The sequence below is a fragment of the Oenanthe melanoleuca genome, chromosome 14 (assembly GCF_029582105.1).
Source record: "Oenanthe melanoleuca isolate GR-GAL-2019-014 chromosome 14, OMel1.0, whole genome shotgun sequence".
In the NCBI taxonomy this organism is placed as follows: domain Eukaryota; kingdom Metazoa; phylum Chordata; class Aves; order Passeriformes; family Muscicapidae; genus Oenanthe; species Oenanthe melanoleuca.
Genome location: NC_079348.1, coordinates 8,373,110 through 8,396,210, shown reverse-complemented (window position 1 = coordinate 8,396,210; position 23,101 = coordinate 8,373,110). Strand labels below are relative to the sequence as shown.

Genomic DNA, 23,101 nt, shown 5'->3' with positions numbered 1-23,101 from the left:
CTTTGCTGAGTTTAAAATTAACACATCTATGTGAGTAGCTGAGAATAGGAAAATTGGAAGTGATTAAGACTGCAAACAGAGAGATTAGGACATTTCCCTTCAAACCTGCTCTCCCCAGCCCATCTGTGCTGCCACAGAACCAGGTGAGGGTGATGGTGAGGGGAGAGGGGGACCAGGGACAGGGGGGATCACTGACTGCCTTTGTGTCTTTCTGGGAGAGCAGCACCACCTTTTCCAGCCATGGATGTTTCTGTCACATCCCAAGGGATGCTGTGTCACCCTTATTTTACCTCTCTGATCTGAATGCTGCCCTTAACCCAGCTGTTTCCTTCCTGGATTTCCTCACCTCTAACAACCTGAGCAGCTTCCAAAAACCTTTTCTCCCAGAGTCAGGTACCAGCTCTCCTCTCAATGCAGCTCCATTCCAAAACTCCCCCAGCACAATGGACTGAGCTCCCAGCACCTGTCAGGACACCAAGTGTCCATGCTGGAGCACAGGGACTCCCTCTCACCTGCCAAGGCCTTGTACCCCAGAAACCTGTCAATCTTTAGCTGGCAGTGCTCCTGCTCCTCGTAGGTCAGCAGCTGGTAGATAAACTGCCAGAGGACTTGCTTGGCTGGTGTGTCCAGCACCGGGTACACATCCACAATGAGAGTGTCAATGTTCCTGCAAAACAGGAGGAGAGGGCTGGGCAGTGAAAGCATCCCTCCAGCACAGCCCCTGCTCCTCCTCCTCCTCCTCCTCGCTGCTGTTTCCCAGCCTCGGCTTTGGCATGGACTGATTCCTTCACTGCAGAGGTGCAGGGATTAAAAACCACGTGTATGTGACACTGGGGACGTGGTCAGTGGTGGCCTCAGCAGTGCTGGGGGAATGGTAGGACTCGATGGTCTCAGAGGGCTTTTCCAGCCTAATGGATTCCATGATTTTATGAGTAAGAGGGGTGGGGGATCACCAGAAAGCAGAGAGAAGCCCTGGAAAGGCTTGAATTTCAGCAGATAAACAAGCTGAGGGAGAAATACACTGGGGAGGGTGGCTGGGCTGGCAGCTCCTGGGGCCAAAGTCTCCATCTGATTTTGGTGTAGAGGCGGGAAAGGGCTGTTGGGAATAGCAGGGCTGAGCACCCCATCCCACAAGGATAGAACAGCTTGAAACAGGATGAAATTCTGCCCTGGCACAGTGTGCCCAGAGAAGCTGAGGCTGCCCCTGGATCCCTGGAAGTGTCCCAGGCCAGGCTGGATGGGGTTGGAGCAGCCTGGGACATTAAGGTGTCCCTGCCCAGGACAGGGGGTGGAACAAGAAGTTTTTTAAGGTCCCTTCTAAACCAAATCATTCCATGATTCTGTGACAGCCTCTGATAAAACACTGCTGAAGACCAAGCAAGGGCAGGAAATGAGGTCACTGATGACATCTGGAGTGTGCCAGGGGATGTGGTTGGATCCCTGCACAGGACAGGGGGATGTGCTCCATGGCAGGATGAGGCCTCTGCCAGCCACAGCTTCCCGTGCAGCCACCAAGGAATGCTGCAGCCAAGACTGTGGGAACAGTGAGGAGACAAGGATGGAGCATGGAGAGATTTATTGAAAAAGGTGGAACAGGATCTGTGGCTGTCAGAGGCAGCCAGGTAGCAAGACAGCCTGCACTGGGGGTAAGGGATAAGAGGTGACCAAATTAACCTAAAGGAACCAAAAACTAAAGGATCTGCCCTGTCCCCAGGCAGGACACCTCGACTGAGAAGAGCTTGTGCACAGGGAACACCTGGGCTAGGGAACCTGGAGAGCACAGGGACAGCAGAGCCCCTGGGGGACAGCAGAGCCCCTGGGACAGCCTCCCTGCCCAGGTCTGCCTCTGCCTGGCACTGCCCCTGGCACGGGCACTGCTCCAGGCCAGGCCGCAGAGGCCAGTGGAGCTGGCAGCAGCAGCAGTTACCGATGTTGGAAGAAGCCCTCCAGAGCCTTGCAGACGCTGAAACGCTCGGGTGGGGTCAGCAGGTGCTCCAGCTGCTGTGTGAACGTCCTTCCTTGGATCTTGATGCTAGAGGGGAGAATCTCTGCAACCCACTGCAGGGAGGTGAGGGCTGAGGAGCTGCTCGGGGACTCAGCAGAGTCAGAGTCTGCAAAAAAAATATTCCATCTTTCCTTGGTTTCTTTTGAGGGCAGTGGAGCAGTCTGAGTGCCACTGGCTGTGTGCTTTGAAGTAGGGCGGGCTGGATGGGGTTTGGAAGAACCTGGTGTGGTGGCAGGAATCCCTGCCCAAGGCACAGGGGTGAAATGAGATCATCTTTAAGGTCCCTCACAATCCAAACCTTTGCAGGCTGCTGTGGCTCTGTGCAGCAGGGAGCTTCTGGGGTTGGTTTGAGTGCACCTGCCAACGAGTTGGGGCATCCCAGGGCTTCTAAAGTGGGGCTGTGGGGAATCACTGCTGCTCCAGAGGGAAGAGCCAGTCCCTGACTCCCAGGTCTGAGCTTTATGGAGCAGCATAAAAACAGGGACCCTGCAGCCCCCACAGAGCTCGGGGACTGCGCTGTGCCCTGGGCTCCTGCCCTCCACGGGCACCCAGACACCCTCAGCTCTCCTCCCCAGCAGCACCATCAATTATTGATCCCTGCAGCAGGAGAACAGTCCTGCACAGCCCCTGGAGCTGCAGGATTTGCGCAGCCACCATGGGTGCACGGGGTTGGATTACTGCAGACAAGGACAGGCACACACTGCACAGCAAGGACACTGGCAAGGGACACCAAGGACAGGCACACAGCAGGATGAGCCCTCCTGGAGAGCAGCCAGGCCTGAGATCCAGCCTGATCCCACAAAGCAAGGGGCCACGTGCCCTGGGGAGAGGAGCATCACCCCCCCAGGCAGCGTCCAACCTGCTCAGCCTGTGGAGGAGCTGGGCAATTCCCTCCTGCAGGAATTCGGAAGCTGGGCTGGGGGTTCTGCTCTCCAGACCCTCCTCCCTGCACTCTTACCGTTGGAGAAGTTGACAATGCCCTCTTCCACCACCAAGGTGGGCATTGCCCCGCTGCCCTGCAGCATCGACACCACCTTGTCGTGGGAGCAGTTCCTGCGGGCAGAGCAGTGAGCACACACAGCTTTATCTTGGAAAAGCCTCCTGGTGCTGCTCAGAGCCACAGGGGTTTGGGCCCCACTGTGATTCCCTGGATTCTCTCCCTCTTTGCTTGGTTTTCCCTGTGCTGCACAGGATGCTGCCCCATGAGTTATTCCCCACCAAGGAATAACCACGGGAATGCCTGTGGGCATTCCCTGAGGAGTGTCACAGAACAGGAAGGCAGAGTTGAGCTACATCCAGACCCAGAAAATTATTTTTCCTTTAAATGACAAAATGCTGCAGGTCTGTCCTCGCCTGTCCTAATTCTGCATGAAAAGAAAATGCAAGGTGAATATAAAGTGTAATTTTGTAGGTGAAAAAAAATCTTGGGATGTCCTTGGAGAAGGGTATGCGCCAGGCTGGGACAATGCCTGCCAAAAACACAGCTCAGAGGACAATCCTCAACTCAGTCTCTTTTTTTCTGGCAGTGCTGCATCAGCCAACAGTTCGCTGGATCAGCTGAAACGTGAGAACCTGAGCCCTGGCAGAAGCAGCATCAGTTTAACCTTTAAATATTCATCACTCTCTCTTGTCCTGTAGCCTCTCCAACCCTTTGCTCTTGGCTTTTATGCAGAAAGACACACCCGAGGACACGGGGGCTGCTGCTCTGCACAAGTCCCTCTGGTCCCATTGCTTTAGAGCACAAACAATACACAGAATTGACTTCTGGGTACACATGGGATTCCCACGTGGCTTTAGGCTTATGGTCCCGTTGTGGGAGTGATTCATGGGCTGGATGGGGCTCTGCTACTCCCTAAAGCAGAACCTCAGATGTTTAACACACACAGATTAACTCAGAGTGGCTGAAGTTGGGGTCTGGGGGTGGGCTGCACTCAGAACCCAGGTTATACAAACTGTCCTGCACAGAGAACTCAGAGGATGAGCAGGGAGGTAGAAAATGCTCCTCTTAGAGCCAGACTTTGTACAGAAGCACTAAAGGAGCTGTCCCCAGCTGTCCCCACAGGGCAAACCCCTGTGCATGGCAGCACCAGGGCCAGCACCTCCCATTTCCCCTGCCCCAGAGTGACCACAGAGTGACCTCAGCGTGTGCTCAGCCCCTGCCCCAGCCCTGGGTGCCCTGCACAGCCCCTACCTCATGTCCAGGCCGTTGAGGAACAGGATCCTGTCTCCAGCTTTGAGGGCAGCCTTCTCTGCTGGGCTCCCTAAGGACAAAGGGGTTCAGCTGCAGCACCTCTGGCTGGGATGGGGGTCCAGGGCCACCCCCAGGCAGGGCACCCCCTGCACCTGGCTCATCTGGGTGGGCTGGGACTGTCCACCCAGCTGGGTGCAGCACCCAGCCTGCACTGGGAACACTGGTGTCATTTCAGGATCGTCACTGAACACATTTCCCTCTTCTCAAAATAAGGAGTGATAAAACCAATCCAAATTATGCCAAAAATACTCATTATTCCACGGGAAAAACTCCATCACTGAGCCTTGGAAAAGTCCCTTTTGCTCTTTTCAAGCAAACACTTTAAGATTTCAAGTTCAGACCAGGGATCAGTAAGTGATGCCCCAAATCTCATGTTCTTACCTGGCAGGACAGACTCGATCCACACCGGGGCATGGCCACGGAGTGTGAAGCCAAAGCTCCTGTTGCCTTTATAAACTCGCACAGTTCTGTGGGTGAGAAAGGCAAACAGGACATCAGAGCAAAAGATCCAGCCCTTGCTTCCTTCCCCAGCCCCTCCACAACCCTGCTAGCCCAGGTTCTCCTGGGTGCTCAAGTCCCCAACGCTCCCAATGCCCCCACAAAGTCTCCTTTGATAGCAAAGTGTCTTTCAAATGTGGAATGTTAGATAAATATATAGATTTAAAGAATACATATGTATATATATATATATATATATATATATATATATATATATATTCTTTATATTCTATGTATAAAAGCTAAAAATCATCTGGTTCCAACTCCTCATTGCAGGGAGTTGGAACTTGATGATCTTTATGGGATCTTCCAACCCAAACCAGTCTGTGATTCTTTATTACAGAGAATTAGAGAGACAATGTGATTCAGGGACCAAAGGTCTCATAGGCTGATGAGGGAGGAATTCAATTCCTCTAGGAAATTTTGGAAGGAGCATTAGGAAATCTCCCTGCTGGGAGGCTGATTGAAGCTGGGAGTTGATCCCCAGCAGCATCACTGAGATCATTTCTAACCAGCAGGATCCTGTGCTGGGAGTGGATTTTGGACAAGTCACAGGGAAGATCAGCCTGGCAGGAAGGTGACAGGAGCTGGACACCCTGGACTGCCCAGGCCCTGCTCTGCTGATGTCTGGGGCAGGATCTGCAGGGCAGAGCTGTTGTGGTCTGGCCATCTGGGCATGGGAAGTGGGTTAATCCCTGTGCTCCAGGGATTGTCCCTCCTTCCTCCACAGCCTCAGACACCTCCTGGGGCCGGCCAGGGCCAGACACAGGAGAACCTGGAGAACCAGGGAATCTTAGGGCTGGAAAAGACCTTGAAGATTATGAAATCCAACTGTCACCCCCGTGTTCACCACTGACCATGTCCTCCAGTGCCGTATTCACCATTTCCTCATCACTTCCAGGATTTGGGACCCCACCACTGCCCTGGCAGCCTGTGACAATGCCTGGCTGTGAAGGAATTTTCCCTGCTATCCAAACCAAATCTCCCCTGCTGCAAATTGAGGCCATTTCCTCCCATCCTGTCACTTGTTACCTGGGGAAAGAGACCGAGCCCAACCTGGCTCCAACCTCCTTTCAGTCTGCTCTGTGCCCAGGTACCCCAAAGCCTGCCGGCACAGCTGGGTACCCCGAATCCTGCTGGCACAGCTCAGTACCCCAAATCCTGCTGGCACAGCTGGGTACCCTGAATCCTGCTGGCACATCTGGGTACCCTGAATCCTGCTGGCACAGCTGGGTATCCTGAATGCTGCTGGTACATCTGGATACCCCAAATCCTGCTGGCAGAGCGGGGTACCCCAAATCCTGCTGGCACAGCCTGCATCCCACCCAGCAAGGAGCAGACAACCCATCTCAGCCTACACGTGCCACTTCAGCTCCTCAGCTTGTCCCAGCTCTGCAGAGCTGAGGGGCACAGAGGGTGCCCCGGAGCTGGGACAAGGGGCACAAACCTGCCGAAACTTCCAGAGGGAGATGTCTTTGTTCATCCTGATCCCAGGAGAGTTTCACACCGAATGCCCCTCCCTTTTCCTGGTACCCCTCCCGCATTCCATTGCATTCCATTCCACAGACCCCCTGGCCCCAGGGCAGGTGTTACCTGCGGGCAGCCCCCGAGGCCACATTGCTGGTGACGAGCGAGGTGGTTTTGCGCAGGCTCTTGCTGAGCTCCTCGTGGCTGCGGGGCACGGAGCTGGCGCGGGTGGACACGAGCAGCCGCTCCTGGTGGTCCTCGCTGCGGCTGCGGCGCAGGCGGTTGCTGTGCTCGCTCTTGGAGCGGCACAGCTTGCTGATGAGGCTCTGCGACACCACCTCGTCAAAGCGCTGCCGGTGCTTCTTGGGGATGAAAATCCTGGGGAAACGAGGCCAGGGAGGAGGGTGAGGAGCGGGGCCAGGGCAGCTGTGGCACAGGGCTGGGCATGCATGGAAAGGCAAGATCTGAATTCGTGTGCGCTTGGCCTCAGTCCTTGCAGAGCTGCGAATGCCGGGGCTGGGGACACCCGGGGGATGCTGGGGACACCCAGAGGTGCTGGGGACACCCGGGGGATGCTGGGGACACTAGACACACCAGCTGTATCCCTTCTCCCATCCCCTGCACCCCTTCTCCCATCCCATGCAGAGCTCTGCTGGAGCAATGATGTCGGACCCCTCCTCCAGACCTGCTTCTTGCCCAGCACCTTCTGGGACCCCCAAAATGTCACTTCCCATCTCTTGCCCCAGACTTTGCTCTCCTGGGCTCCAGCCTTGAATATTCCCACGTTCCAGCTCCCTCCACTGCCAGGCAGGAGCCTGGTGCCCCCTGGGAGATGATGGTGCTGCAGGGACAGGCACGGTGGTGCCACAGGCGAGGGGACACCCCGGGAACTCGCTCTGTTTTGGGTCACCTCCCCTCTGCCTGGTAGGAGCAGCCAGGTGGCCTCTGTGACCCTGCAAGGACCCCCAGGACACTGAGGGGATGCACAGGGAGTGCACAGCAGGATCCCAGGAGGGAGGGAGGAGGCTGGGCCGGGGTGAGCTCCATAACCCTGGGACACACTTTATCTTTTCCTTTTCCTTCTGCCATGACAGCAGCCAGACCCCAACACCTGCTCAGCTTCCTCTACCCTCTGCTCGCACATTTAGGGTTTCTGGAGGAGCTGTCATCACTGAGTGTTTCTATAGCAACTCCTGCAGCTGCAGCCGCTCTCAGGCAGAACCATCTCTGGGGCTCGGCAGCGCGGCTTCGTTAGCGCCCGGCACCTCGCGGGGTGTGAGAATGCCGGTGTTAGCACAGCCCCGAGGGGTGTGAGCTCAGCCTGGGGAACACGTGTTCCACCGCAGCAGGAACTGGGCCAAACTGGTGCCAGAGCACCCGGAGGAAGCTGCTCCGAGGGGTGAGACACAGCTGGGGCTGGCAGGGGATCCCACAGGGCTCCCTCGGGCAGCTTCACCAAGGGAACACAAAATCCTGGGTGGAGACACGGGAGGAGAGGCCTCAAATCCCAAATCTACCGGGACCAGGACATCTCTATTTACCCCAGCCAAAGGCAGAACTCAAAACAAGAGTTGGTGCAGGCAGAAACAGACCACAAGCCACCCGAAGCTGGCAGATGCTCACGCAGAGCATCTGGTGACAACTTAAAAAAAAGTAACGCATTGGTGCAATTCACAGGCGATTTGTGACTAAGCAGCAACTAGAAAAGAGTGAAACTGTGCTAATAAATAGTTCACCCTGTGGGACAGGGGAGGATGTGGATCCCTCAAGCCTGTGCCCCAGGCTGGGCACCCACCAGGGAGAAGTCCAGGCAAAATGAGCACAATCCCATTTAATTGGCCAAATTACATTGTCTCTGCTCATTCCAGCAGAGCTGTCCCACTTTGCACGAGCCTCTGCTTCTCCACTGGGCAGAGGAGCTCAGCTCCAGACCCAGCCCAGGCTGCAGCACTGCTCTGGGACTGGCTGGGTGCTGGAGCACAGCAGTGCCCAGACAGGAGAGATCCGACTGACTGCTACAAACAATCCCACCAAAGCAGGCAAAGCAGCTCCCATGGCTGTTCCTGCAGTGTCCTGCCATCCCACAGGATAAACCTGCCTTTGTCCATTGCCACGGCACCAAGGAGCAGCAACCAGCTGGGGTTTCCCTGTCCCAGCAAACCCCACCAGGTTTCACAAAGCATGCATGTGCCCACTCAGTCCGTGGAGATCAAGCAGGGGGAGGCTCGTGCAGTGCTGGCCTCGTGCCTTCTGCTTCCTTCCCTCTTCCTCCTCGGGTGCTCCAGGACAGCCCTAGCTCTGTTGATGGGGATGGGATGGGAAAGGCTCTCCCATCCCTGAGCCCTGTGCCCGCTCCCATGCCCGGTGCCACTGAGCTCCAGGGCACCAGCTCTGGGTGTCCCCTCCTCTGCAGCAACTTCTGCACTCACTCGGGAGAACTCAGCCTGCTCCAAGACATGGATGTGAACTCAGGGCATTTTCCAGGCCAGGAAAGCTCCCACATGCTCCAGACTGCTTCACCTTCACGCCATCTCCAAAGCAGCCCGGCCAGGATGGTGGCAGAGTGCCACTGCCCTCAGGGGAGCCTTGGCATATTTGGTACCTCTCAGCCTGTGCCACGCTCCCATTCCACAGCTCCCAGGTGGTCACTGGCCGCCCTACCCTGCACAGACAGTCCCATTCCTGCAGCCCACCCTCGCTGGGAGCTGCTCCCCATTTCCCAGCCCTGTCCCACATGCAAACGTCCTGTGAGGGGCTGCCCCGGACGGTCCCAGCCAGGACGGGGCTCAGCGGGACAGGACGTGTCCCCTGGGGAGGGCAGCAGGGCGGGGGAAGCTGCCGCAAGTTTGCTCAGTTTGGAGCGAGGGGACACCGGGCCTCGCTCCATCACCCCCCCAGCCCCACATCCTCATCCCCCCGGGCTGGCCTTCAGTCCTGGAGACAAAGCAGTCCCAGGCGGGCTCTTCCCACGGCTCCCACCCCAATTCCCCGCCCGAGTTTCGCCCGCCTCCCCCAGCAGCCGCTGCCGCGGTGGGCACGGGGCACTGGCAGGGCTGTGCGGTGGCAGCGCTGTCCCGGGGGACACAGCAGGGTCCCCACAGCCCCCAGGGGCAGCAGAGCCATCCCAGGCATGCCCATGGGGCGCAAGGCTCTGCCAGCGCCCCCACGGGCGGGCACCCGCGGGGCAAGGGACACGTACCGAAAATGCCGGGAGAAACTCCGGTCCTTTCCCATTTGTCAGGGTGCGGCGGGAACAAAAGGGAGATGCTTCAGATCCTCATGCAGCTGAGCCCCCAGGCTCGGCTCACGCCCACGACAGCCCGAGCGCCAGCCGGTGCCGCCCCGCGTGTGGCACCCCCGCCGTGCCCGGGGAGCGCCGGCACCTCCGCCTGGCACCTCCGCCTGGCTCAGCCCCTCGGCCCTCCCGAGCCCAGCCCCAGCTGCAGCTTCAGCATCGGCCGAGAGCTCCAGCGCCAGTTCTGCCCCGGCTGCCCAGCTCTGCCCCGGCTCGCAGCCGCCAAACCCTCCCTCTTCCCCTAAAAACTGCCGCCGCTGTAATTTCCAGCTGGAACGATCTCGTAACAGAAAGGAGGGCACGGCTCGGAGCCCAACTCCGGGGGGGATGCCTCCCTGGTGCTAATTAGTTGACTTCTAAAGTGCTTGTGTTTAAATTACGTGCTGCAGTAAGGGGTAAGAAACCTTAAAGGCAAACGGCATCAGGGGTGCGGGTTTGGGGCGGGGAGGTGGAGCCGCCAAGATGCACCAGGATCAGGACCAGGACCAGAGTCACGGGCCCAAACCCCGCATGGACCATCCTTTACCCATCCTTTACCCATCCTTTACCCCCAGGGCAACGCAGCAGCGCTTTTCAGCAGGAATAAAAGAGAAAACTTCTTGTTTAAGTAACGCCATATTTAAGCACATCACTGGCGCTTGATGAAGAGGATGTGAAGCTTCCCAGAGCTGCCAACATCACACACAGTCTCCAGGTAGCAGCAAAGGAAGGACACATGAAAAATGTACGGTTTAGCCCCAAAACAACCAGCAAAGACCTGACCTTGAGTCTGTGGGTTGTGCGGAAAAACACGTCCCGGGGTGGATTAAAACACTGAGCTACACTTGGATTATATCTGAACTGCGCTGTGGAAACCACTGCCGGTCCTGAAAAGCTCTGTTGGTCTGGCTAAATGCTAAAATCTGGGAGAGAAAACTCTTACAGGCTTTACCCCCAGGACAGGAATTCTGCTGCTGAACCCCAGATTCGCGAGCCTCATCTACCCGTGCGTGTGGGACGGGGTGCCAGCCCCAGCAGCTCCCACAGCCCCGGGGGATGCGCGGCCGCCGGGACTCGCTCCAGCCCGGCAGCAGCACGGAGCTGTCATTCCGTTCCCGTTCTCCCCGTGCTGGGAGGCTCCACAATCACTCATCTGGCTGCAGATGTTTTGCAGATGGGACCATTGTCACCAGTTACCAGGAATGAAGGTGCTTTTCCGTCCGGGAGTGCAGGGAGCCGCTCACAGCCCTTCCCCTTTCGGTCCCTGGGGGGACCAAAACCCCCCGAGAGCTTTTGGAGAGGGTCACCCTCTCCTGACACATCACTGCTCCAGCTCCACTAACGATTTACCGAAGACAAATCACAGCAGATCCTGGCTGGGGGTCCCCTTCCCCATCAGCACCCCAGGGTGCCCTCAGCTGTCCCAAATCCAGTGTCCCTGTGCCCAAACCACTCTGTGCACCACGAGCTGGTGGCTTTGTCCTTGCCGTGGCAGGGACAGGCAGTCCCACAGCTCTGGGGACACAGAGACCTTCACAGAAACCCCCGGAAAGGCTTTTCCTGCAGCTCCATTATGATTTCCCTGTTTTCTTTTAGACATTGGAAAACATCCTAAGTAACCACTTCCCAAAATAAAAGTTGTGACTCCAGCAGGGTGCAGGTGGGCCAGGCTGATCCCATCTGCATCCCAGCCGGAGTTTGATTTGCCAAAGGAATTTAATCTCCTATCAGGAGATTTTGCACAGAGGCATTTTGGTCATGACCTATTTGAACTCCACCAATAAAATGGAATTCACTCCCAATTGTCTCACTGGTGACACGTTTTGTTCCCTGCTGCCCTAATTCCCTTTTTTTTTTTTTTTTTTTGGGCAGTTGAGCATATGCTGGGCCATCAGATTAGGGATTTTTTTTTTTAATGGAAGCAAACAAGAGCAGCTTTTCCTCCATTACCATCCTGTGATCCAGGTGGTTTTCCAGTGGGAATGCCAGGACTGTGGACAGGAGGAGAGTGTCCATGTCAGCATCAGGGACTTGGGGAGTCTCTCATGCTCCATCCACATCCAAAAGAGCTGGGAAGCTCCCCCCAGCCTTGGAGAAGTGAGTACATGGAGGGGGTTGAGAAGCAGGGAAGCAGCACAATCCATAATATATAAATCCTAATGGCTGAAATGAAATTTCTGATCCAGGGCCGGTCACAGATGGTTGGAGCAGTTTAATATGGGAACACGCCAGGCAGTTTTATTGCCGTGAAAAACAAGCTGAGACAAATAGATTGTGTTGGGAGCGTTATTAACACGGGCTCGGTGGAATTTCTCCCCTAGTAAAGGAGCCCCCGATGGGCAGCGATTTCAGCCGTGTCAGGGATCAGAGGTGGCTGCGATGGGAGCGGGCTCAGCCCAGCCCAGCCCAGCCCAGCCCAGCCCAGCCCAGCCCAGCCCAGCCCAGCCCAGCTCCCTCCTCGGCTTTTCCCTGGGAACAAACGGAGCGAAACCACAGCAGTGAAGAACAAACTGCCCCAAACTGCCCCAAACTGTCCTCCCTCAGCCCTGAAGCACAACACGACTTACAGGAGACCCAAGACAGCATCTCACAGTGCAAACAGAGCGAGTTTTCCCCTAAGGATGCATCAGGATCACACACATCCCCCATCAAGTCCAGGGTGACAGTACACTGGCTGTGTGACCATCAGCTGTTATTCCCAACACTGCGGGTCAGAGGAGAACTGAATTTCCCCCAAGTTCTACTGCAAACAGATGTTTTGAACCCAAACGGTGCTGCCGGGGGCTGGTGCATCCTTGGCACGGCACCACCGAGAAAACACACACTGCAAAGGAACACAGTGCCCGGGACGTGGCGGCGAGCGAATGCCACAGCCCTGGGTGAACCGAGGAGGGTCCCCCGTGTCCCGCTGGGCTCCGAGGGTCACTCCTGCCCCCAGAGCCCAGGGATGGACTGGGGGTGCAGGCGGCAGCTCTGTAGAACACGGGTGAGCAGCTCTGCCCTGGTTTAAAAGCAGCTCAGAAATCAGAGCAGCACCAAGGGACTTGACCCCCTGAGACCGCGGCCGGCCCAAAATGAAAATAACCCGTCCCGTCCCCAGCCCGAGCGGGGCACTGCCAGCCGCGGCACAGGGAGCAGAGGGGACAAAGCCCGCGGTGCCCGGGCCAGACCCGCGCTCCGGAATCACCCAAATTACAGCCTCCCCCTCCTGGCGGAGTCCGTGAGCGGAGCAGCTCCGAGGCAATACGGATGCTAAGAGTTAATTAACTTCCAGCACACCTTGTTTTCGCAGTGCCAGGGGCTGCCACATTCCGGAATTAACCTGATTTAAACCCATTTCCCTCCCTCCCAGGAAAGGTGCGCTCGTTACTCACCCGAGACAGCTCATCTTCCCCCCTTGCAGCCGGATTTCAGCATCCTTGGGCAGAACTACAACTGAGCACTTTGCCTACACACATCAGCCATATGGGAAGGGATGGAAGCAGGGAGGACCCGGCACAGCACGTGCATCATCCCCGCTATCCACAACCAAGCAGATGAAAAAAAAAAATGTCAGCAAATTAAAATCTGCAGGAGCTTAATTCTGGGCAAATGGGATGAAATCCATTTGAGATAAAAAAAAAAAATAAAAAAGTCCAGTAGTGGAAAAGCTCGGCTCGAGGACAGAGGAGACGTGGCTGCAGCCCCGGGAGGATCCGTGTGCTGAGCCGGGGGTCTGGGGTTACGCTGAGCCGCAGCACTTTGCAGCACGGTAAAGCCCGGGGGGAGCCCAGGGAGGGGACAGCAGGGGAGGGGACAGCAGAGGACAGCCGGCAGCAGCAACAGCACAAAAATAAATACAGCTGCTGCAGAGGGAAGATCCAATCAGGTCAGCGCGAGGGTCAGTGGGAGACGGGGACGTAGCGGTGTGACAGGGGACACACGGGCACTCACAGCCTGCCACCACGGTGTGCCCATGCCAGGGCTCAGCCGCCTGCCCGGGCGTGGAACAGCGGCAGGAACCCTTGCTGGCTTCACCCCAGCATCCATCCCAGTCTCTGGCCCATGGCACTGCCGTCCTGGGGCTCATCCCAACCCTCCGAGGGCTCCTCTCCTCCAGGCTCCTCAGGGCAAGCAGCCTGGGTGAGATCAGGACTGTCCCCTCCTCAGGAGGAAAGAGGCGCTGGAGAACTGGGCACAGCCTCACAGGGATGCCAAATGGGTACTCCCAGGGTCCCAAGTCCTTCCTGGACAGGAAGAACAGGATCAGGTCTGATGGGCTCTCCTGCCCAGGGTGGCTGCCCCGTGCCCCAGGACAGCACAATGACCACAGCAGCACCCCCACACTGCACCCACTCCAGAGCCAGTGCCAGAACCAGGACACCCCTGCATGAACCACCCCCACGGCCCTTCCCAGGCACAGACCCCACACCCCTCCTCAGAGGAGACAGAACAGTCTGAACCAGCTGGAATCACCCAAGGAATTCACAGCACCCTGAATCCAGAGCTCTTGGGAACTGCTCATCACCTTCAGTGAGAGTAAAAGCAGGGACAGCTCCTGCTTGGCAGCAAAGCCAACAGAGACCTCAGGATGAGCAGCTGGGATCACTGCCCCCAGCACCCACAGCTGGAAAACCTGATCTCCAAGGCACCTTTTTTATTTATTTTCTTGACTTCATTTCATTAAGATTAGACGGTAAATCTTTTCCCTGAGCTAAATATTTCATTTCCATTAAACCCAGATTAGCTGCCAGATCCACGGTGCCCCTTGCCCCAGCCCTGGTGTTAACCTTTCACACAAGGGCAGGGAGAAATCAGGAAATCAGGGCTTTGACCCTGTTTTGGGGAGCCACAACGTGGTGCTGCCCCTGACATCACAGGCAACACATGGGGCAAGCTCTGGATGGCAGCACCGGGTCCAGCCACGCTGTCCTCACTGGCACAGGGATTCTGGGATGGGGACATGCTGGGGGGAACCTGCTGTGCCCCCCACAGAGGGGCTTGGGTCCGGAAGAAGATTTGGACACTTATTCAAATCCCCTCTGTGGGGGGAAGTAATCCTGTATAATTCCCTAGGGATGATGATAAAGGAGATATCCGAGGCATTTGAGGTATTTTCATGGATCTTGCCAGGGGAAAGAATTTTCCTGAATTGTGAGTGGTGGGGGCTTATTTTTTGATTTAGTTTGGGGTGATGGCTCAGTGCCATCCATCCCTTCCCCCCAGCCCCAGCTGTTGGCAGGTTGGGTCCTTCCAGAACGCTCAGTGGGCACCTGGACAAGGTGACTGCGGGCAGCTGACAGTCCCCTCCGCTGCCTGGCCCTGCAGGGGTGTGTGCCTGGTGTCCCCAGGTGTGCAGAGTTCCGGGGGACCCACAGGCACAGCAGGGGGACACTGCATGGCCAGAGCCCCCAGCCCACTGCCCCCACCCTCCCCATGGCCAAGACCCCTCACGGGGACGTTGTTATGGAAACTGTAATATCTTGCAATTCCTCTGATTAAAGCAGGAATTGGAAAGCTGGGCCCGGAGCGAGGCCAGATGGAGACCTGATTCCCTAATGGCCATGGTCTCAGCCTGGCTGTAATCCCACCACGTGTCCCTGTGCCAGCACAGCTCCAGCCCCAGCTCTGAGCCAGCAGATCGGCCCCACTGGCAGCACCCCCGGGGCTCAGGGGCTCCAGAGGTGCCAGGGACCCTGAACCCAACAGAGCATTGCCAGGGCATCCCAGGATGAGTGACCACTCCCTGGCACCCCCAGCAGAGAGCCCCCCAGCCCCCCCACGGCCAGAGCTGCTGGCAGCCCTGGCCAGCACCAGCTCTCACCCAGCAGAACTCAGATTATTTTCTGGCCAGGCTTTTGGAGAATCTCCAGTGGCTCTGCAGCAAATCCGATCTCCCTTCCAAATCACAGCCAGGAATGAGAGCTGCATCCCCTGCTGCAGGCAGAGGCAGCGGGTGCAGGCTGCCCACATACTCTGGGCAGGAGGGCACAGGGGTGCTGGGCTAAGAGGCCACCAAGCTTGGAAAGCTGGCTGGCATCTTCCCTGCAGGATCCTCCCAGTCCCTCCCAACCTGCCCTGCTCAGCCCTGCTCCCCCAGCAGCAGCAGGCACAAGAAGATGAGGTCTGATGGCCCCAGGGCAGTGTGGAGGTGGCCATTCGATGGCCCAGGGCAGAGTGGAGGTGGCCATTCGTGATTTGATGGCCGCAGGGCAGTGTGGAGGTGGCCATTCGTGGTTTGATGGCCCCAGGGCAGTGTGCAGGTGGCCATTCGTGGTTTGATGGCCCCAGGGCAGAGTGGAGGGGGCCCCTCGTACCTGATGCTGTCGATCAGGTGCTGGTGGGACTCCTGGGTGAGCACCATGCACAGGGCATAGGCGAGGCACTCCACCCTCCTCTCGGCTGCGTACTGCTTCAGCACGGCGAACACCTTCTCCTTCAGCTCCGGCTGGTCCCCGAGGATGGCATCCACCTGCAGCGTGGGGACGGGAGGACAGGGGAGTGGCACTGAGCAGGAGAGTGTGGAACCACGGGCAGGGCCACTGCCACACGGAAAATGTGTCTCTGCCAAGGTGGAGGGAGCCAGGCAGGGAGGAGAGGGACACGTCAGACATCAGCCCATCACACAGCACTGCTCTGCTCTCACACACAGCCGTGGAACCGCTGCTCCAAACATTCCACCAGAACAGAGGCGGGACCCCAAACTCCCAAACTCTGCTGGGTCACAGCTGGGATGGGATCAGTCTGGAGTCTGCCTGGCAGAGGATGCTGCAATGGGCTTTTGGAGCTATTTAAGCTTTGTGCACCCTCCCTGGTCCGTCTGGGCAGCTCCCTCCTGCCCTTAGCTGCTGGGAATGGGGAGACAGAACATGAAGCTAATTACCATCGAGCCAATTATGCTGCAGGAGACCCTCCTCAATCACCTCCTCCCGCACTGGGGGGCTGCCCCTTGTCCTCAGGCAGTGGGAGCTGGCTCCTCACATGGACCTGTCGTGTGGGATGCAGGAACTCCCTGTGATCACCTCTCTGTCCTTGTGCGTGTTGGGTTTTCCTGAAAGGCGATGTTTTTGTGCTGCCAGCAGGTTTAACTGAAGGGTTTAACTGCAGGAAGGGGAGAGGAGCCCCTGATGCTCCCCTGGGGCACTGGGGGGGTGTGCAGGGCTCTGTGTGCACCCCTGTGGTGGTCCTGCCAGGGAGCCTGCAGGCATCACCTGCCTGGGGAAGGGGAAGAGCCATTCCTTCCAGGTGTCCCAGGGAGGCCAGCACTGGCACCAGGACCCTGGCAGAGCCCCCGGTGCCACTGGCCCTGCGCAGGCACTGCAGGGGCTCCTGGCAGTAGCAGCACTTCAAGGTTACCAAATCTGGGGCAGCCACAGCAGCAGTGTCCCCTGGGCTGGCTCATGAGCACAGGACTGACAGAGTGTGGTGTTCCTGGTGGGATGGATCCCAGAGGGCTGCTGTGAAATTTTTGCCTGGGCTGGGATTGCAGGGCTTGGGTGGGAATCACAGAATCACAGAATAATTCAGGTGGAAGAGACCTCCCAGATCCTCGAGTCCAGCCTGTGCCCCATCCCCACCTCCTCACCCAGCCTAGAGCACGGAGTGCCTTGTCCAGCCACCCCTTGGAAATATCCAGGGATGGAGACTCCACCACCATGGGGGTGCTGCCAGCCCTCCTGGAGTTCCCAGCGTGTCCCTGGGCACACAGGGGACAAGAGAAAACATTGAGACATTGCCCTGAAACTGAGACCGTGAGCACCTCCCTGGCTTCCCACGGTGCCCCCGGGCTGCCAGGACACTGGCATAGCCCAGCTCCAGCCCCAGTGCTACTGACATGGACACCGCTGTCTGCCAGGCAGGTGAGCCAGCCTGGGGCTCTGTCAAAGGAAGGAGGCTGGGAAAAGGTGACCCGTGGGCAGTGCAGGTGTGAAATACAAACCACTAGCACCCTCCGACCTTCCAGCCTGGCAGTGGGCGGGCAGCAGCACCTGGCTGCTCCACACAACCAGCAGCAGCTGGGGTTCCAGGAAAAGGAGAGGTAAAACACTCGCTGGGGTTAGTATTTTCTACATTTTACAGAAACAGAAGCCACTTCAAACATCTGCGCTGTGAATTCCCTCTGGAGAGGCATCTGCCAGCCGAGCTGTGCTCCAGGAGCACGTGGGCTCTGCATTCCTGCTCCTGGCCAGGCTGGTCCGGGCTGTCCTGGGTGGCTTTGTTGGGATGGAGAGGGAGGGGACAGAGGTGCTGATGGGGGTGCTCACAGCACCACAACAAACTTGCTCTCCTGTGATCATCCAGGAATCTTTTACTTGGCTTAATGTGACTTCAGAGATGGAGGCGGCATGGAACAACTGCCCCTCCTCATTAATCTCCTGTAATCAGCAGGTATCTGTTTCCCACGCCCACGAATCCAAACCTCAGTGGGTATTTGTGAATCTTTAATGGGGAAGATGACTGAGGGGATTCGCCTGATACCCACAAATCTCTTTATGGATGTCTTGTTCCTGTATTACCTTGGGATAAAAAAAAAAAAAAAAGAAAAAGAAAAAAAAGCCCTACCAGCCTGGTTATTTTCACAACAGCATTTTAAAAGGCTACTTTGAAATGGAAATTAGAAAGATTGAAAAAAACCAACTGTGATCAAATTTATAATTAGCACAAGAAGAAGTGTTTGGTAAAATACCCACTAGGAAGCTTTCAGGAGCACAATGAAGATGTAATCGCATTGATGTTTTCCCTTTCGCAACAAAATAAGAACTAAAATGTCTGCGGGGTGACAGGCTCAGACTTAGAAGGGACATCCAGGCACGCAGCAGAGCGGGATCTCCCTTGTGGGTTTCTCCACGCTCTTGTAGTGCAAGGGAATAAAAAAATCGGGGTGATCCCCAGGGAACCTCCAAGCCCTTTGCAGCATCCATCCGTTCTTTTGAAACTGTCCTGACAGAAGATGCTGTACACAGATTTTGCTACATGTTGTAACTTTCTGAAATAATTAATTACTAGGTGATTAACAGATTACCAGGAATTAACACCGGACCCCTCTCTGGGGTGCTCATGCCCCAGCCCCATGACCAAGCCGGGAGCATTCCCCATCCCTGCGCCAAGGCTGGAGGTGTGAACATCCAACCCGCTCAGCGCATCCCCCTCATCCCACACCTCGACCTCACCTTCCTGCTGAATTCCTGCGCTTTTTGCTTCCTGTCGCGGCTGGCGGTGCCGGCTCTGGGGTCCCGGGCGGTGTCCCCGCGCTGCGGCCGCAGCAGCGCCAGGCGCAGGGAGCGCCCTCGGCACGACCCGACCAGCGCGGCCGCCGCCTCCGGCAGCAGCACCGGGGTCCCGTCCACCTCCAGCACGTAATCCCCCGGCTCCAGCCCGCAGGCTGCCGCGGGCGACTCGGGGCTCACGCTGGCCACGCGCGGGGGGCTCTCGCTGGCCAGCTCGAAGCCGAAGCATCCCCGGGGTCCCGGCGGGATGCTGGCGTGCTGCAGCCGCGACACCACGCCGATGCTCGGGGGCACGTTGCCGCAGCGCCGGGCCAGCCCCAGCAGCGCCTCGCAGCCCAGCGAGGACACGGGCTGTCCCTCGATCTCCAGCACTTCGTCCCCAGGGCGCAGCCCCGCCAGCGCCGCGCTGCTGCCCTCCTGCACCCACAGGATGTAGCACGGCCCCGAGCCGCTTATCCGGAACCCGAAGGACTCGGGCCAGCCCTGGTTGGTGGCCGGCATGGCTGCGACTGGAAAAGAAGGAGGGAAAGAGAGGAGTTGTGATGGTTTTTCCATCCTTAGGGGTCGTTCCTATAGATGCCGTGTGGAGCCCATGGAGTGGGGGTAACAATGTGTGCTGTGTCCCCCTCACTGCGGGAAGAAACGCCCCAAAAACCTGTATTTCCTCTATATTTCCCTAAAACAACAGCTTTACTCTACCTTTGGCTGCTGGCGGTGCCATTGAGCAAGCCAAGTTGGCTGGGAAAGTTGGGGCTACATGAGGCACTCAAATGTGACCTGGCACAGCCCTGGTCTCACCCGTGGCACCCACCTACCCTCAGGAGCCTCATTTAGACATCTTCTTTTATTTATTTGTCTATCGAAATGATTAGTTATTTCTCTGACATGTTACATTAATGAATAGATGATCCAAGGACTTTACCCAGCCTGATTTTAACCAGCTCTCCTCAACACTTAGTATTTTAGCTGTTTGCAACTACAAAACTACTGTAAATTCATTCAAATTTGCCAGATCCTCTCAGATCTTCCTTGTGCCCTCTCAGTTCCGTGTATGAGTTGTCCTGATGGCAGCATCCCGAAATGGCAGGGTGATGCTTTTCAGCAGAACTTGTTTGTGGTTCACGTGAAGGGTTTGGACTGGCTCCATGGATGCTCAAGGAGACATCGGGCACATCAGCCCTGAACATCTGCAGGAGTTGTCTTTGCCCAAGGTAAACCCGGCCAGCTGATGTGCACAGTGCACTCGGATGCCCTTTCCATGCTGTGCTGTCCAGATGACCTCGCTGTGACCCCTTCCAACCCTCCCATTCCTTGGTTCTTTGATGTGTAAGTGCCTGCACTGTCTACTGACCCTCACTAAAATAATCCACGGGTGGTTTTCCTCTGCATTTGATCTCAGCTGTCTGTGAGGATGCTTTTTACCCCCGTGTTTATTCCATCTGTGTCACTGAACACACATTAAGCACTTACAAAAATGAAACTCAGACAGTTTTACCTGGGCAAATTATCTGACAGAGACTATGAGACTCAGAGGGGAAGAGCTGAGGGTGAAGCTCAGGGCAAGCCTGGCAGCAGCAGGATGAAACCCATCTGTGACCAAACCCCATCCCCGAGCTGAGCACAAGTTCTGACAGCTGCAGCAGGAGCCCAGTAAGCACTGGGGTGGTCCCAGTGCTGCTGCTCTGGGCTGTGCTCCAGGGAAAAGCCCGGCAGAGCAGCGGGGAGCCGCACCCCTTGCACCTCGCCGCCCCTCGGCTCCAGCACTTACAGAAGTCCGCGGCCATCCAGGCGAGCCGGGGGCTCTCACCGGCGGCAGGTTTGTCCCACCAAGGGCTCGAAGCTTTCTCGACTCTCCTCCATCACCCCTGGAAGTGCTTCCCATGTACCCACAGACCTCCCGGGAGCATCTTCCCAGCTGCCCCGTCCTCGCTGCAGCCCGCGGGGTTGGGGACCGGTCGGGGTGGGTGAAAGAGCTGCCGTGGCACCGGGACAGAGCGGGCAGGGGGTGGCTGCCCCTTCCCGGCCTTCTTACGGGAGCCCTGTGCCCTTCCAGCTGCTCCAGCTCAGCGCCAGACACGCACTAAGGTCTTTCTGGCCTTTTCGTTTCCTAATTAACTTTATTTCCATCGCACAGAGGAGCGCGGCTGACTAATTGCCGTGCTCGTCCTGGCTGAGCCTGGCGCTGACCTGAGCCTGCAGATCTGGGGGGAATTAGGAGCTGGAAGGAGGGAAAACAGATTAGTGCCCGTGGAGGGAAATCCTTTACCCACAGGGCAAATCCAAAGCGACAGCGCTGTGAGGAGCAGCAGGGACGGATCCGGGGGGACCTGGGCGTGCCGGGACCTCGCCAGCAGAGGTAGGTGAGATTTTGGGAGTACAACCCCCACGTGGTTTGCTGCACGGATTTGGGGGTCGAGGACTTTGGGGCTCACCAGGAGAGCTGTCCCCAGCCAGGCTGCTCTGTGTGTGGTGTCCTTGCAGCGGGGAGCAGCCGAGTGTTTGGTCACAGAGCCACCCGCGCTGGCACCGACTGTCCCTTAAGCTGCTATTTCTGATTTTCTCCTTGGCTTCCTCGGCACTGAGGGATCCCAGGGCTTAGCACGCTAAGAGGTTTTAGGGAATTACACGTCCTGCTGTGGCAGCAGCGGGAGGGGTGTCTGCATCTCTCCATGGACCAGGCAGTGATCCGGCTTCCCCTGGGCGTCGCGCTGCCGGCAGCGATGGATGGGGTGGGAAAACCTCCCGGGACACCTGAGGTAGTTGGCACAGGGCTGGGCACAGCCTTAGCAAGGAAAGCAGTGGGGACCCGCTCCGCAAAGTCTGAGGATGACCATGATGTGGCAAAGAGTCTTCCTCCTGCTCGGGACCTCTGTGGTCATGTCACTGCTTCAGGGGATTGAAACCCTCTTCTTCTTTCCCTTCCTGGTTCTCCTGTCCTCTGCAGCTCTTTTCTGGCAGATTCTCCTGCACAAATATCCTTCTGAGCAGCGATTCCTGGGCTTTGTGGCATCTGTCCTCCCATGATGACACTGACACAAACAACTCCTACAAACTCATGCATCTCCATCACAATTCCCTGCCCAAACCATCAAAACTGCAATTAATTCCCTTTTGTTTTCGTTTTTATTCAGCCAATGAGGTAATTGCTTCTTTCCCTCCATTTTTAACTGTCTCAAGCACTTTAAACTCTGATAGTGAATTTCAATCCTTGAAAGAACTGAGTTCTAGAATCCCAGGTGAATGGAGATTGTTTCCATTAAGACTTTCTGCCAGGCTTTGACCAGATGAGCCTTTCTAAGTGGTTTTCACAGTGCTTGGACTGAATGAGCTTCTTGCCTCTGAGTCTCAGCCTCTCTCCAGGTATTTGCTGGCTGGTTGTCCTTGAGCACAGCCTGTGGGGGCATCGGGAGTGGGCGAGTTCCTGGGCAGTGCTGGTGCCAGTCCTAGTGTGGTGGCCCTCGCTGCAGCTCCTGTCCTGGCTGTGCCCAAGGACGGTGGCACACAGACCCTGCCTGTTCCCCCCACACATAAATCCCCCGGAGTGCCCACCCCCAGCCCCTCCTGTGCCACCAGATTTGCCAGGTGACATCCAGTGACCCCAGCCAAGCTATTGCTGTACCTGCAGAAATTCTGCTGTCTCAGTAGGATGGGGGGAATTGGCTTTTTCCCTCCATCCTCCATCAGGACCCAAGTGTTTTGGGCTGCACTCCAAGACAGCTGTGCCCCAGGAATATTCTGGCTGCATTTCTCCCTCTCATGTCCTGTTTGGTGAACTGAGAGCCCAAGTGGGTGCACTGAGCTTACCAAGGGAAAAAAAAAAGAGATTCTTCCTGAAACTCAAGCTCCTGTCCTTCCTCCCACCAAGACGATTCATCTCCTCTTTGGCCGAAGCCCTTGGAGCATCCCTGGAATGCTTACCTGTGCTGCCCGAGCTCCAGCCAGCGGCACAGCGGGACCCAGAGCTGGCAAAACCATCCCAGCAGTTTGGGAGCCTTTGGATCGGTGACGCGACGAGTTTCTCTGGCAAATTCCAGGCAGGCACCGTAACCCAATCGGCCGCCGGCGGGCGGTTTCAGTTGTCAGCAGCGCGGAGGGACGGGCACGGCACAGCTTCCTGTGTGCTCCCACCGCAGCATCCTGCCCAGGTGGGGGCCGCCAGGTGCGGCAGCGAGCCCCCCTTACCTGGGACAGCATCACCCCTCACCGGGGAGAGCATCACCCATCACCTGGGACAGCATCACCCCCTCACCTGGGACAGCATCACCTTCCACCTGGGAGAGCATCACCCCTCACCTGGGACAGCATCACCCTCACCTGGGACAGCATCACCCCTCACCGGGGAGAGCATCACCCTCACCTGGGACAGCATCACCCCTCACCTGGGACAGCATCACCCCTCA

The 23,101-nt window shown here is 57.1% G+C and overlaps 1 protein-coding gene across 1 annotated transcript in view; it reads right to left on the bottom strand.

Moving 5' to 3' along the window:
* GRID2IP (Grid2 interacting protein) overlaps positions 1-19,202 on the bottom strand; it is a 33,855-nt gene extending 14,653 nt beyond the window's left edge. Inside the window, exons 1-8 of the mRNA XM_056503143.1 lie at positions 18,645-19,202; positions 15,792-15,946; positions 6,348-6,599; positions 4,638-4,723; positions 4,197-4,266; positions 2,964-3,058; positions 1,928-2,111; positions 513-667 (exon numbers count right to left, since the gene is read on the bottom strand). Coding sequence (XP_056359118.1) covers positions 513-667; positions 1,928-2,111; positions 2,964-3,058; positions 4,197-4,266; positions 4,638-4,723; positions 6,348-6,599; positions 15,792-15,946; positions 18,645-19,202 — 1,555 coding nt within the window. The remainder of the gene's footprint in view (positions 1-512; positions 668-1,927; positions 2,112-2,963; positions 3,059-4,196; positions 4,267-4,637; positions 4,724-6,347; positions 6,600-15,791; positions 15,947-18,644) is intronic.
* Positions 19,203-23,101: the final 3,899 nt, after the last annotated feature.